Below are 15,992 nucleotides of genomic sequence, written 5' to 3' on the forward strand. Positions count from 1 at the left end.
CCAACTGAAGAGATACCTGGCCTTTATCTGATTAAATTGTTTAGTGCTAGCTGGAGAGAAAGATGAGGAAATCGAGAGAGAATATGAATGTGAAGGCTTAATTATCCTGTTATTGACCTACACTGAACATTCATTTTGGAGTATATGAAATTATCTGTACAAATACAACCTGCTTATCATGTATGCAAAAGTCCCTTATTCTTTTCTCATCATATAGCTTTTAAAAAAGACTGAAATATAACATCTCACTAGTGCCACACTTTAAGATTTAAGAACTTACCAAGAATAATCTTGACCTTGGCTTTTTATCCCAAATCTAAAGCAGTAGTTCTTAACTCTCTTGGGGGGAGGGGTTCAGTGAATATCTGATGGACATCATGGATCCTCTCTCTAGAGAAAAGTGTGTATTTTTGTATACACAGACCTTGCTTTAGAGGATTCATGATCTCCTAGGATCCATAGATCCAGGGTTAAGAACTTTTGCCTTTTAAGATATTAGCTAGATTCCGGGGTATTATGTCCACCCCCCAAATTGTGGGAGGTCACATGACACTTACTAGTTAGGGACTGTTAATCCATTTTGATTCATTGCTTCACTATGACTATATCAGTCCTTTAACCTCATGTTTAAATGGAAAGAATCAGTTAATGGCTTTTGAATAGACAAAGCACAAAGCCACGAGGTGCAGATAAAGTTTCATTGGTAGGACAGGACGTACAACAGAGAAATCACATGTTCTTGCTATTTGGAAGCAAAGAACCAGACACAGATCCTCTCTTTAGGACAACTCTCCAATCCTCATCAAATATATAATTTAGGAAGTGAAGAGAGTATGTATGGGGACCAGCCCTCCCTTATGGGTCACCTGACTTGCTTACCTTCCCTTGTGAACAACCTTTAGACGGTCACTTTCCTGAACAGGTAGGCCATTTTTAGTCCATTTTCCTGTTATGTTTTCAGAGACTTCACACTTCAAGCAGATTTCTTTTCCAAGGTGTACAGTTTGATCAGTCAGAGGTGTCAAAATCTTCAGAGGTTTCACTACAGAAAAATAGATAATTATAGGTGCCAAACTCAAACTCCGGAGAGGCCAAGATGGTTTCTTGTTTTGAAAATGAAAATGTGTTCCAGTACAATTGATATGTTAGGGGGCAACAGGAAAATAACAAAAATTTTGTGTTTGATGATGCATGATTTGATTCATGAAAAAGAGAAAATGGCACCCAGTTGACTGAGCCAGGTAAGAATGCAAAAATGCACTCACACACACATCAAACATTTATCAGCTCTCTGAATTCACCCATGTCGTATGAGCCACACTCATGCACATCTGAAATTACCACTGTCCATCCAATTTCAAATAACGTCTTTCCATCACTTCACAGTGGCTCACTAGCAGCAACACTCCCCACACCACTTACCCAAGCAAATTCCAGGTCTCGTTTAATATAAAGTGCCATATTTATTAACTATTTGACATGTGTAAAACTGTGATACTGGTTTTTTTAGTGGGTTCTTCTTCTTCTTCTTTTTTTTTATGTACAGCTGACAAAATTTTTGAGTGTTGTGCCCATAACCTCACCTTCCCCATTAGTCCTGTGGTTTTATTGCATGACTTCATATAGCTCAATGATTTTAGAAATGCCTATGTTGCAGTATAGCAGAACTGACTGTGATTGCTTTACTTACTTATTTTGTGTGTGTGTGGTGTGTGTGTGTGTGGTGTGTTTTGTTTTTGTTTTTGTTTTGTAATTGCTTTAAATGAAACAAATTTCAGGTAAGGATCTGCCTATGGTCGAAAAACTTTTTTCATAGTAAACTAAAATGGCCGCAGTTCTGTGAAGCATAAGGAGTGTAACTGAGATAACCTCTGAATAATCCAGGGATCCTGTGGATCACAACTGGACTATGAAAGAAGTCAGGAAGCAAGATTTCTGCTCTTCATGTATTACCAAACTTCCTGGGAGATTTGTTATTTTAATTCTCATGGTTAATTGGAAGAGACAGACTCTGCTGTTGAGGACTGACTACTATTTGGGGGCATTTGGGGAAGTACATAAATTTTTGTATGCCTCTGGATCCTGGTAGCAAATAATTTCTTACAATGTTCTCATTTGAGCCTTCTTAGTTTGAGCAACCGTCTTCACACTCCAAATGTAATTGCAGAATGTTGAATGTTTATTTGATGAATAGATAGCAAAATCACCCATGGGTTTTGCAAACATCAGGATTTTATATGACATCTAAGTATTTACCATCTATTTATGTGGCCTTGGGATTAAAGCATTTCTTAACTATTTGGATAACTTCTCTGGAAGGTGATTTTTATACTCCCCAAAACTGTGTTTTACTGTTTCCCCCCCCTTTTTTAAATTAACATATAAGGTATTATTTGTTTTAGAGGTACAGGTCTATGAATCATCCATCAGTCTTACACACTTCACAGCACTCACCATAGCACATACCCTCCCCAGTGTCCATCACCCAGCCACCCTATCCCATCCCCCTATTTTTACTATTAAATTGAGTAGTTGGTTTCTATCTCAGAGACCCTGACTAATGTGACATAGACACTCAGGATGGAATCCAATTTTACATATTGCCAGAAGTAGAAATCAAATAGTTGCAATTAAAATTGAATTAACAAATGCAACACCAATAGTTAGCCGACTTGGAAGACACCCAAGGACATCTTACTTACAGTCGACACTGAGCTTAGCAGTCGATTGTCCTCCCGTTGTCATTACAGAATATTCTCCACTGTCAGCCTTCGTTGCTCCATCTATGATCAAAATATGTTTTTTGCCTTCAACTCTAATGTGGTATCTTGATTTTGGACCAGGGATAATCTCCTCACCATTCTTAAACCTGAGTTAAAATAGATTATAAAATAAATTTTAAAAAGAGTTTTATAAAGCTGAAAGCTTTATAAAGGCTTTATAAAACTTTTTTAGGAGATGGACATTTTTGGTCTTGGTTTTGTTTTTTGTTTTTTGTGGTTTTTGTTTTTTGTTTTGTTTTGTTTTGTTTTGTTTTTTGCTATATCCTGGGATCTAAGAACTATTTGTTGAATTAAAGAATGTATGGATCAGGGGCGCCTGGGTGGCTCAGTGGGTTAAAGCCTCTGCCTTTGGCTCAGGTCATGATCCCAGGGTCCTGGGATTGAGCCCCACATTGGGCTCTCTGCTCTGCAGGGAGCTGCTTCCTCCTCTCTCTCTGCCTGGCTCTCCGCCTAGTTGTGATTTCTCTCTGTCAAATAAATAAAATATTAAAAAAAAAAAGAATGTATGGATCATTATACCAAATGGATTAATAATGTAACAAGTACTGTCTGAAAAATTACATTAGAAGAACGTAAGTCCCTTCTTCCCATTCAAGATCAATCCAGTGAAGATGCCAAGAGTGGATTTTACCTCTTGACGCACACCAGTAAGAACAGCATCATTTAATATGTTTTAAAGTTAGCTATGATTCTAGATTAGAATAAACATTCTACTCTGTGTCAATTACCACATATACATGGGGTGTAATTTACTATACTTCTTAATAAACGATTCCATTTTAGGATTCTGAAACTCTTAGCTTTAATTTTGAGGTTACTCATATAGAACTTGAGAAAACATTCCCTATCCAGACAAAAGAAATGCTTTTATTCTTTAAAGTAATCGGTGATTCTTAGTCTAAAATATTTTCCTGTGGTACTGTAACAATAAGTAACTGTGAATTAAATGAAAAATATATATGTAAGTATATTTTTTCATGTAAGTTGCCAGCATGCCATAGTGAGAGTAAGCACGGTATAAAAGTTTTTCTAGGAACATCCACCGGATTTAGAGTGTAACAGACCCGGCCACTGTAAATCACCCATTTCTTAGTAAGTGCCTACTTCCCTACATTACCAATCTAGATTTGTGGATTGCTTTCCAGCTTCATAGGTGAAAAAATCCCCAAGTCTCTCCACAGTTTTAGTTACCACTTCTACGAACACAAATGAGATTGCAATTCTTTTCATATGTGTAAAAGTCATTTCCTGTTCTCCAATCCATGAAGGCACATTTTTTTAATCTACTAAAAATGGACAGACCTCAGGAAAGCCATTTACCATTTCACATTGGCATCATCTTCAGACACCTCACATTCTAATTCCACTCTTTCCCCACAGTAAGCATTCGTATCTTCCAGCTGTTTGGTTACCATAATTGGAGGCTCTAGTGTGAAAAAAGGGGGAATCAGAATCATTAAATGTTCAAAACCTGCTCATGACCACAGATTTGTTCACAGATTAAAGACCAACAGTAAGAAAGTATCATCTACCATAGGGTTAGATGATGGTAGATAGTCGGTGGGTTTTTTGTTTTTTTTTTTACAGCTTTTTTTTTTGGCAAAATAGCTGGTAACCCTGAGTAGGTTTTCTTAATTTCCTCAAATCAAAAACAATTATTGTTCTGGAAAACAGGCAAAACATGTATCAAATATCCTTCTTTTGGCAAATGACTAGCCATGTTGTAGGAATTTCTGATGAAAGAGAATCTATAACAATATGATTCTTTGATTCTGGTTCTAGATGGATGATAGAGATTGCAGAGCTGTCTGTATTGAGAGGGTTCATGGATACCCTCAGGCTCTTTCACAATGTTTAAGTCAATGATCATCTTCAGCACCCTCAGTGTCAAACATTGATACCCTTTTATTAATGAAGCTGGTTTCAACAGAAATCTATTTGTGATCAGCTGAATGTGTGAAATGAGGACTATCCAGTAGAGTTTGTTGGGTTTTAGATACTATATCCAGAATAATTATATACCACTTGCTTGAGTCAAAAGATGAGGCATTTTGACTCACCAGTTTTTTTCTCCCCTCAGATTTTCTAGTCTTCAACAAACTTGACGATTAATTGGGATGACTTAGGATAATAATAATTAATTATTATTAATTAATAACTGCCGGTGTAGAGAAGCTTCCAGGCAGAGTCAATCTAACACCCAGGCTAACCCATTTCTAGAGGTACTATTACCTCTGCTCTGGAGCTCAAGAGCTCACCTTGTCATGCTCATTTTGATTACTACCCCTCAGAGGAAGAGTGCCACAGCTGTTCAAAACTACAGTAAGAGATTTCATTTTACCTCTCACAAAGAGCTCGGTGGAACATTTCTCATCACCAGCTGTCACATAGTACTCTGCATCATCAGTCAGTGCACAGTTATTGATAAACATGATTCTTTCACATCCTTTATGTTCAAAGATGTATCTGTGTTAAATAGGAGGGAGAGAACAGTTTGTGAACTTGATTTTATTCTTTGCTTTATTACCAGCAAATCTGGCTTAAAATTCAGTAATGTTTGAAAGTCAGGGATATAATTTTGATCTGTAATTTATGTAGCACATCCTACGTAGTTAATAGAAAACATGAAGCCAATTGTTATCTTTCTAATGCATAATGTAATACATATGCATATTTACATATAATATACAATTTTTGTATTTTTATAGAAGGTTTTCATTTCATCTATAAATTAGTACTCATATATTTGTTATTTAATTTTTTTAACCCATTGCTGGAAAATGGGGTTGGCTGGGGTTGTCAGGGAGATTTAGAACCCTGTAAATTTTTTAAAGGACCAGCTCTTTTACTTTATAGGTAGACAGGGCTTCAATCGTACTCATTGATTTATTGCCTAGTGCAGTGTCACAACAGATTTTGTTACGTGAATAAGTGATTATACGGTTTAAGCAACACTATGAACTTAATCACTAACATAGGCGGTAATTTTACATAATATGATGGTCTTTTAAAATGAGCTTAAGAACTACTGTTATCATATCATAGTAAGCACCGACTGAAAAAGAACTTGAGCATTTGGAAACAAAAAACTAAAAGCTAGGAATATCACAAAATTTAATTGTCCGTGACTAGATTATGGGTAAGTATATTAGGGCATTATAGCAAACTAACAAAAAAGTTCTCATTTGGAAAATTCTCAAATTGAACACTTTAAGAATAAAGCATTACACAACATTTTCTAGATAAAGATAACTGATTTAAATTGTGGTTTTGGTAAATTCAAGCCACTTTCAAGAGATTTTTATCAGACTAAACATTATCATCACAAAGTCACTCTGTAGGCATGGCCCTGTTAAGAAACTGGAAACCACCTAAATGTATTCCAGAAGTGACACATTTTCAGGATTAAAGTCTTTTGTAAATGTACATGTGACTCCTGTTAACTTAAAAAAATATACTGGAGTTGAAAATCTCTCAGGCTGAGAAGGATCTCTGTAAAGTAGTTTCATAATAGACTAGCAATACCATCAGACATTAGGGATTAGTCCGTTTCCTTCATTTGAGAGAGGGCCAAAAAATAAAACACAGGCTTTAGATGCTCTTCTGGAAAACCATAAGTTCTCTAATTGTAAGGTGTTATTTCCAGTTGTTATATCAAATATGTATTTCAAAATTTTATATTAAAAATTGGGAGAGGGGCGCCTGGGTGGCTCAGTGGGTTGAGCCTCTGCCTTTGGCTCGGGTCATGATCCCAGGGTCCTGGGATCGAGCCCCGCATTGGGCTCTCTGCTCAGCAGGAGCCTGCTTCCTCCTCTCTCTCTCTGCCTACTTGTGATCTCTGTCTGTCAAATAAATAAATAAAATCTTAAAAAAAATAAAAAAATAAAAATTGGGAGACGTTTGACAATGCTCTTGACATTGTATTTGACAATAATCCCATATAACATATATTGGCACATCTGGAATTGGAATCACTCAAAAATAGTTTGCATAGAATTAAAACAAAAAGCAAGGTTGTATTTATATAGCATGATAATTTTAATGGTTCCAAAATATATGAAAAGTTTTTACTCTCCCTCCATATGATTTTGCATTAAAAAGGTATAACTAAAATATTTTTATTCCCACAAAATTGAGTCAAACTACTGTTAGATTTATATAGCTATCACTGATTATTTTCAAAGCCTACTTACTTTGTACTGGGTCGAATTTCTTGACCATTTTTATACCATTTTACCTCCAACTTTGGGTCTGCCAGTTCCACAACAAACCTTACTCTGCCTCCTTTATCAATTTGATATGCAGGATCAAGAATTTTTGCAAAAGCTGGTAGAGAGAAAAAGCAAAACTATGTCAGTATGCGCATATATATGCTGTGAACTTAGTCGATGTGTGTCTAAGAACCTAAAACTAAATGAAAAATTGAGACTTGAAGTAGAAAAAAATTAGGAATCTTTCAAATTATCCTCTTTTAGAATCCTGTGTTGATTTATATATGATAATATGGCTTAAAAATTTGAAGAGAGTCCACATGTTTTTGAAAGAAACATAAGAATTATTGAAGAGCAAAGAAACTGAGGGCTGCTGGAGGGGAGGTGGGTGGGGGGATGGTGTAACTGGGTGATGGGCATTAAGGAGGGCACATGATGTGATGAGCCCTGGGTGTTACATGCAACTGATGAATTACTGAACTCTACATCTAAAACGAATGATGTGCTATATGTTGACTAATAGAATTTAAATTTAAAAAATGGAAAAAAGAAAAGGAAAAAAATAATTATTGAAGAACCTTTAAAAGTGATTGTCCTAATTCTTCAGGAAATTATAAAGCATCCAAATGAAACTGAACTTGAAGAGCATGACTGTTCTTCTAGCATGATTACTATCAGGATCATTGGCATTATATTTGTACTCCTGTATATGACAGTTTTTTTAATCACAGAGTTTATGAGATAAACTCAATGACTCATAAGATTAAATTGAATGCCTTCGACTAATTGAAATAGTAGGCTTATCAAAGTTTTCGTACTGTAGAAACTTGCCCAAATAATGACACATTTAAAATGGTTATATAAAAATGGTTAGGAATTTGGGATCAGAACATTCTAAATGACAAAGAACATGGTAGTTTAAAAAAAAAATCTGTGAAAGGTCCTAAGCAGTTGTTAACTTCTTTGCTTGACTTAATCATTTTTCCCTGATTTTAATATAATTCTCATTTAGACAGTTTGGAAGATACACACAAGTGTGGAATCCCTCATGAAATTTTTATGCTTGCATTTCCATCATTCCAACTTTGTTATACTATTGCTTAAATCAGCTCACCTCCTCATACCTTAACATAATAAACACTAGCTTTTTAAAAGTTATCTATCATTTACCTCAAGACATCAATTGAGAGCTAAGTGATAAGAATTAGATGGGTCAGTGTGAGGAAAAGAGATGTCAGCTTGACATTCACATGTTTGTGACTATACCATCTCAGACACCTCTCAAGAATAAAACTTCAAAAAGTTTTGAAGCTTTGAAATGGTGGGAATGGCTGAGTTATGTAAACAAGCAAAAACAAAACACTTCTGTATTTCTTTGGGTCTAATTGTTCAACCAGTTTACAGGGAGGTTTAGAAACAAAGGGCAGATTTTTTAAAAGAGGTGGATAAATTAAATAAATTAAATAGATAAATTCTATTTGGACACCTAGGTTGGGCGCCTAAATAAGTAAATTCTATTTGGACCTTAACAAACAATAAACAATAATGACTGATATGTTATCTTTTTGTGTCACAAAATGGATATCTGACAATGACCAAGTACAGGAAATTTTGAAGAGCTTATGATCAATTTAAAATGTATTTCTTTTTTTAATTTAAATTGCGACATTTGAAAGTTTTTAAAGAGATATTTAAAACCACAACAAAATGCAGTCACTTCAGATCTTTATGCAGAGGAGCATAGCTGTTTTACAAAATAATCTGATTACTGCATTTGGTGTGAGAAGTGAATTCCCCACTCCCCAGTAAACGAGTAAATACGACGGTAAAACACAGGAACATAGAACCAACTCTGCCTAAGTAAGAATCAAGAATTTGAGAGGGAGGGAGATGTGGAGGCTGGAGAAAGGGGCCACTAAGAAATTCCCGCGGACAGCGAATTTTTGATGTTCCATTACGTGTTGCTGTGGTACTTGTAAACTAAATCTCCATTACCTTGAACTTTCTCTAGCTGTCGGCTACCGTCCTGGCTACTGATGTGCAGAGCGGGGAACTACCTCGCCTGAAGTCACAGGTAACGAAGAGAAGGGTAACGACTGCAAATGCCACCCGACCCGTTCCCACCCCAAACCCAACCAGAAACCGGAAGGTCTGCTGCCTAGAGGAGGCGGTCCCCGCAGCCACACCCCTAGAGGGCTCACCTGCGCTCTTCTTCTCCACTCTGCGCATGCGCTTGAGCCGCTTAAGCATGCCTCTCAGGTCGGTGATCCCGTACTGGAAGGCAATCTTTTCATACTCGCTAGGGTTCGCGTTCTTCAGCAGCTCCCACACGTCTACCTCGGGTTCTTCCTCCTGCTGCTTCACCTCCCTAACCGGGGAAAACCATTCCCTAGTTTAGTAGCCGCCCACCGGCCCTTAAGGGCAATGAAGGTCGGAGTATGGTACCCGTGTCTCGGTTCAGGGTTAAAAGCCCTGTTATTTTTTTTAAAGCCTGAGCGCGTAGAACCCGCAGTCTCAAGGAAGCTTACAGGCAGTTAAAGATTAGATGTATGCACTTATATTAGCACCCTCGTTTACCTGGTTAAAAACAGAATACTAGGAAGAGAGAAAGAAAATATTCTGAATATGTTTTTATTTATTTTCACTTGGAAGTGTAAGGAGAAGGTGAGATTTTGAGGAATTTAAGATCGGTTGTCACCTAGGATATGGGTACTGAAATAATTTCGAAAAGTGGATCGAGAATGAGAAGATTTAAACATTGGTTTATGAAAGAAAAATGATCTCTTTCTACCTTCATTATTGTACACATTCTAGCTATATATGAAAACAGTATAAATATTTAAAATCCTAGGAATTTGCAAATCGCAGTTTTCCTATCATATTAGTAAATGTGCACACTAACCATATTTTGCTGTTTTTTATGCAAAAAAAATTTGAAACTGCCAGGAGTTTTTGTTTTGTTTTAAATATGATTTTTGTGGCTATGTTGACTTTTTAACAAAATTTTTTTCTAACTTGGCAGGGGAAAGGAAAATGAAGTAAAATATTCTCTCATATTTCATCTTAAAGTACTGTCTTGAACTTTTTTGAAAGCAGGGTGAGTATGAATTATAAAAATATAAATGTTAAACTGTAAAGCAAATGGCTAGGTTCCAATGAACAAAGGAAAGGTAACTTGTTAGTGTAATTATCAAAATTATGACCCAAATTTTTATCACTGACTAAAGAATATACAGAGAATATAAAGAACATATATGAGTAAGAAAATATAAGATTTAAAATACACTTGTCTGCCCTTATTTTAAAACCAACTAAATGAAAGAAATACTCAAGAATAAACACTCTTTAGGGAAAGGACCCTAGTGTAAATGCAAAATGTAAATGTAATTTAAATTGATTTCCTTTGCTGGCTAAATAGCCCTGATTTTTTTTTTTTTTTTTTTTTTTTTTTTTAGATTTAGTTGACTATTTCTACCAGGTTAATTTGGAAATACTATAGTGAGTACTTATTGTGAATAATGCTGGTTTGGATATGGTTTTCCAGGAAAACTGGTCAACAGATCTTAAAACACCAGTGTGAAAACAGATTCATGCTATCATGTTAGCAAATGATGGGTTACATATGTTTGCATTGTCACACTTACACCTGTTTCTGCATTTTTTTTTAAGGAAATACGAGATTGTAATCATAGGGAAGGGGAGGAGAATGTAAATATTAACAGAGAATTTAAGGTAGAGTTAGGCAAGGATGACTTTTGAATATCTAATTTACATTGTCATGTTAGTCTTTTTGCCCAGTGGAGGATGATGCTGAGGCAAATCTGGAAAAATGGAAGGAAGTGAGAGGGCATTGATCCATCAGTAACCTTTATGAGAAGGACTAGGCAACACCATTAGGAAAATGTAACTCTTAAAAAACTACGGACACGGGGCACCTGGATGTCTCAGGTAGACATGGACATGACTCAGTAGAGCATGGGACTCTTAATCTCAGAGTCATGAGTTTGAGCCCCACACTGGGTGTGGAGCCCACTTAAAAATAAATAAATAATTTTTAAAAACTCAAGAAACAAGTATTATCTTCATATGTCAATGAAATCATAATTACACCCTCTGTTAACACAGGTAAATTGAAAAGCTTAAGAAAATTGTCCTGAAGTTGGAATATTGGTAATAACTTGCCAAATCTAATAGGTCTATTGCCTGAAAGTAGTCTAAATTTTAAATACATCCTTTAAATATTTTGTAGGAAGTTTTGGAGAATTCCAATTAAAATGTGTCTGTATGTATCTATATATTGTCTCTGTAGATGTTTCTTCAACCACTTTATTAATGCTCTATTTTTGTTGTAGTCCAGCCTAAATATAGTCCCCAAACTATAAAACTATGCCATATTACATTGTGTTAAATTTGTATTTCAACCAAGAATTGAGTATACATTTCAGCCATCCTCCTAACACTGGTGAAAGGATTCAAAGATACCAAACTAGATTAAAATAGATAGCAAGCAGCACAGGTCAAACACTGAGGCATACCTAGGTCCATGAGATGAATATTTTTATGAGAAGCCAATATAAAGATCATCATTTTCAGTGTGATTTCTTAAGTCAGTTTTGTTGACAGATTCATAAAACTGATCATCCTCACAATTTTTTTTTCATGAAAACACCAAAATATACCTCACTCTACCATGTTCTTAATCTTATCAAACTTGGTATACACATACCAGTGACTTCTTGCCTATTCCCTCTTTTTCTATCCATTACTTAATTCCAAATTGCAAGAAGTATTCATTATTTACTAGAAAATGAGGTTACCTTAACTCATCCAGAACATATCTTTACTTACCATGGTGGCTGCACATGGCCCTATCTACATGCTTATGTTAAATTACAGTATGAAGAAAAACTCAAATTCTATAGGCACCACTGATGCCTTTTCAAGCATTGGGATAGACCTATATAACATTTGCAGTACTTACATCTACATCAAAATTTCTCTAACTTAATGGTCCTAGTAAAGTACAAAGCAATTATAGAAATTTTATATAGAATAAAAATTTCAAATATATATGTATTTGACATATATATACACACATATATGTGTATGTGTATATATACACATATATATAATCCCATAATGAGATACTGCCTAATAGATTTAATCTGATTTAGTTCATGTCTATTTGAAATACTCTGGCTTTGTTCAGGTCAGGGAGATCTTTTGTTGTAGAGAGATGTTGGTTGTAAAGATACTTATTCTGGTAGGGATTTTGCCACACACTCTTGGAGGAGTAGAAATGGTGTCATTACCACAATGAAAACACATGCAATCACAAATCAGTAGGGAAACACAATGATTTCTAAAGTTATATTGGTAGATTAGTATATCATATTAAATGAGTATAGTCTTTTGCTAACAACAATTTAATTATGAGTCAAAATCATAATTAGGGGATGTAAAGAAAATGAGAACTGGAGACCTGTTGGCTGCCCTTTTTTTTTTTTTGCTCATTTTTTTTTCTTTATTCATTTTGATCATGCATTAGATTTCTTTTACTCTGCAAACTACTGCAGTAGTTTGGTCTTTTTTCTTTTGTTTTTCCTTCTTATCAGAGCGTGGGGTTTAATAATCGATTGTGTCACATCTTGATTGATTCATGTGTGTGTGCGCATGCTTGTGCCTGTGTGTATTATGTCTTTTTGTGAATATAGGCTCTTCAAGGGAAAAGGTCACATTTTGGTGGGAGTGAATATTTGACACATGCTATGAGCCAGCCTCTTACATAATTGATCAACTAGTCACATAATTACACATAAGTCACATAACTGATTTAACTAGATTTTGTTCTCCACATTTATAGATGTGGAAATAGTCTCAGAGAGGACATGTAATTTGACCAAAGTCATGCAGTTAGTAACTAGGAGAGTTAAGACCCACATCCATGTTTTCATCGCTACCTTTTTCTTCCCACAAATGTGTATCCAGCCTTTTCTGTGTGCCAGACACTGGAAGGCACTGGCACACACAAGGCACAAAGAAAGCATTTAGCGTTTTCCTGACTGAGTAAATGATAGCAGGAGGAAAAAAAATGTTCTCTTCTAAAAGTCTCAATTTGTATTATAAACAGAATCACCCAACTTCCAAGGCATATTCAGAGTGGTATTTCTTATGTGGAGTCACAGGAAATGAGCTGACTTAGAGGGAAACTTGGATTTAGGTCCCTGCCCTGTTTCTAAAGCGCTGTGTGACTGAAGGTAAGTCACCTGACATTTCTGGTCTTTGGTTTCTCACCTGTAGAATGAGGAAGGGTAAGGTTCAAGATTCAAGGTTCACAGAGGTCCACTTCCTATACTATTGCTTTAAACAAATTTGGGGAATTAATAAATATTATTTAGACTAATGATTATTTGAAGTATCTAAAGAGGGAAAGATGTATTTTATACTGCCAAGGTCTCTTGATTGGCTAATATCCATTGGTAATTAATAAATTGCACCTGTTAATATTTCTGTTTTCAACCGAATTTTTCATTCATAGGGACTTGGATAAAGCCATCCAACTAAACTAAGAATGATTAAGCCATCCAAACTGAGATGGATAAAGCCATCCAACTAAACTAAATAAAGTCCAGTTTATTACTATTTGTGATTTGTTGTGAAGTATATATACTTAGGTTTCTTTAGTAACCATAGAAAGCACTAAAAGTAATAAAAAGTGAACCTGAAAAGCTAAATTAAAATGAATATCAATATTATATATTATTAATTTAGAATCATAGTTTTATTATTTATGCACAAATTTCATATTTAAATAAAATCCCAGCAAAAATCAAGTTCTTTTTGTTGCACTATAGTAAATATCTGGATATGTATAGCTTTACATATAACACATATATATGATTATATATATGCATATATGGGCAGAAATCCTGTGAGATGGTTATGTACTGAATATCCACAATTAAATCTATAAATTTTATTGTAAGAGAACAATGTTAAGGGAGTGTGAGTGATAATACTAAATATTTATTTCCATTTTACTTCTAAAATGCATATCTTTTGACATTTTAAACATCTTAAGTAAGGATGTATCTTATAATCAATAGTGTGTCATAATAAACTCTTTGGGGCAATTTTTTCATTGCTTAGTAATTTATGAAATACAGGTATATATTCAAATGAATTGTGTCTTATATTTGATGGAATACAGTTAATCATAAATACTATTTTCAAGTAGATCTGAGATATATATATAAAATATATTACATATATTACTATATATATATAAAAAATATATATATATATATAAAATATGTGCGCACACACACATATATACACCTGCAGATACTTTTACCAAAATTGTGAAATTGATTTTTTGGTAAAATATCAAAGGCAGGAGAATAGAGTTTTTATTTATTTGATCATTACAAGGAATCATGATGGAAATGATAGAAATCATCAGAGAAATCAGAGACTTCTAGGTATTTAGGTCTTCTGCTTCAGTTTTCAGATCTCCTCATCCCCAACTAAGAAAGATTTAAAAAGAAGGTTAAAAAGCATCAGCTGAAATCTTTAGCAGATTAGTATGCACTGATTTCTATCTCTTTCTTAGCTGACTCTGTGTTATATTCCATAAGCGAAACACATTTTAGGAAATGAGAAATTCTTTGAAAAACATCCACTTTAAACTTGACTTCTCTGAGTGGGTGTCTAAAAGATTTCCAGGCCACAGCGCCTCACTCCATCGCTCGGTTCTCACCTACGTTTCAGGAGACCACTAAAGTCAAGTTCCCCTGCATCCTCTTGACCGTCTCCACTGTCATTAACAAAAGAAAAGCAAATCTGGGTTTAATACGAAGACATATACACACTGTTTCCCCCAAACACTCTACATATAATGTATATGCCATTTCGTACCGGCACACAAATCATGGGACTAAATCAACACAAACTCTTTCTTTTCACACAAGTGACATTTTAAGTTTTGGAGTCTGTACTTGTGGAAAAGTAAACATGAGAAGCTTGTGTTACTCTACGATTTCAGAAGACATATTTTTGAAGATTGCTTATATGAAACTGCTTGGATTTGTGTTAAAGCAGAGTAACACAAATGCACTTAAGCCAAGCAACACAAAGTACTTTGTTTTTCCAAGTTGGGGTTTCTAGAAACATACCTATGTAAAAAGCAAAGGACTTTTGCTGATCTCTGTTATTCAGGTCAGAGATTGGCTTGGAGGACGAAGTATACCAGTGTCAAATATATAAGTACAAAGCTTATATTCAAAGGTAACTTCTTTGTGTCCATCACTAGTTGAATCAGATAATGTGATACCAGCATAACATAAAAATGGAGCTAGTGCAGAGCTTTTCACGAGATGCATTCCTTTCTGTTTTAAAGGGATATCATTATAAGCTTTTCACTCTCTTGTTAATATCTATACCTTTTGAAATGTATTTTTCAAAAATTTGCTTTTGAATTATTGATGAACCCTTTACTAGGAGTGCTTTCCTACTGAGAAATGCATCTTAAATTAGGCATGCATTGACCTTCATGATTTCATGTAAACTCTAAATAGAAGCTATGGAGCTGGCATTTAAACGGCACTACGTATTTACTTACATGTTTAATTTTTTAATGAAGATTTTGTTTCCTGCTCTTTACAAATGTTAGTTATGGTTTCTAAGAAAAGAGTCTGCGGGTTTAAAAACAGTGTGTATAACACGTAAGTTATAAGAATTAAAGTCAAATAATGTGTTTTCGAAATTTCTTTAATAGCAGGTATTTAGAGAAGATCTTTTGAAATAAACCCATTTCTATTCTTTTAAAGCACAAAACTTAGTAGACTACATCTCCTTCTCTTAGAATATGCTCATACATTGGATGAGCATACTTTTGGACCCTTTGCCTTTGTTGAACATGGGGTGAAGGAAAGTGGAAGGAAAGTAATAGGAATTAAGTTTATTACTTAAAAAATACCAATTGATTGATCAGGTAATA

General features: G+C 34.8%; 1 protein-coding gene across 1 annotated transcript in view; it reads right to left on the reverse strand.

Moving 5' to 3' along the window:
- The window catches only part of MYBPC1 (myosin binding protein C1), an 82,540-nt gene that overhangs the window by 43,129 nt on the left and 23,419 nt on the right, over nucleotides 1-15,992 (reverse strand). Inside the window, exons 11-17 of the mRNA XM_046011783.1 lie at nucleotides 14,754-14,810; nucleotides 9,196-9,362; nucleotides 6,977-7,109; nucleotides 5,125-5,249; nucleotides 4,104-4,209; nucleotides 2,703-2,869; nucleotides 880-1,042 (exon numbers count right to left, since the gene is read on the reverse strand). Coding sequence (XP_045867739.1) covers nucleotides 880-1,042; nucleotides 2,703-2,869; nucleotides 4,104-4,209; nucleotides 5,125-5,249; nucleotides 6,977-7,109; nucleotides 9,196-9,362; nucleotides 14,754-14,810 — 918 coding nt within the window. The remainder of the gene's footprint in view (nucleotides 1-879; nucleotides 1,043-2,702; nucleotides 2,870-4,103; nucleotides 4,210-5,124; nucleotides 5,250-6,976; nucleotides 7,110-9,195; nucleotides 9,363-14,753; nucleotides 14,811-15,992) is intronic.

Source organism: Meles meles, chromosome 7 (genome assembly GCF_922984935.1).
Source record: "Meles meles chromosome 7, mMelMel3.1 paternal haplotype, whole genome shotgun sequence".
Classification (NCBI taxonomy): Eukaryota; Metazoa; Chordata; class Mammalia; order Carnivora; family Mustelidae; genus Meles; species Meles meles.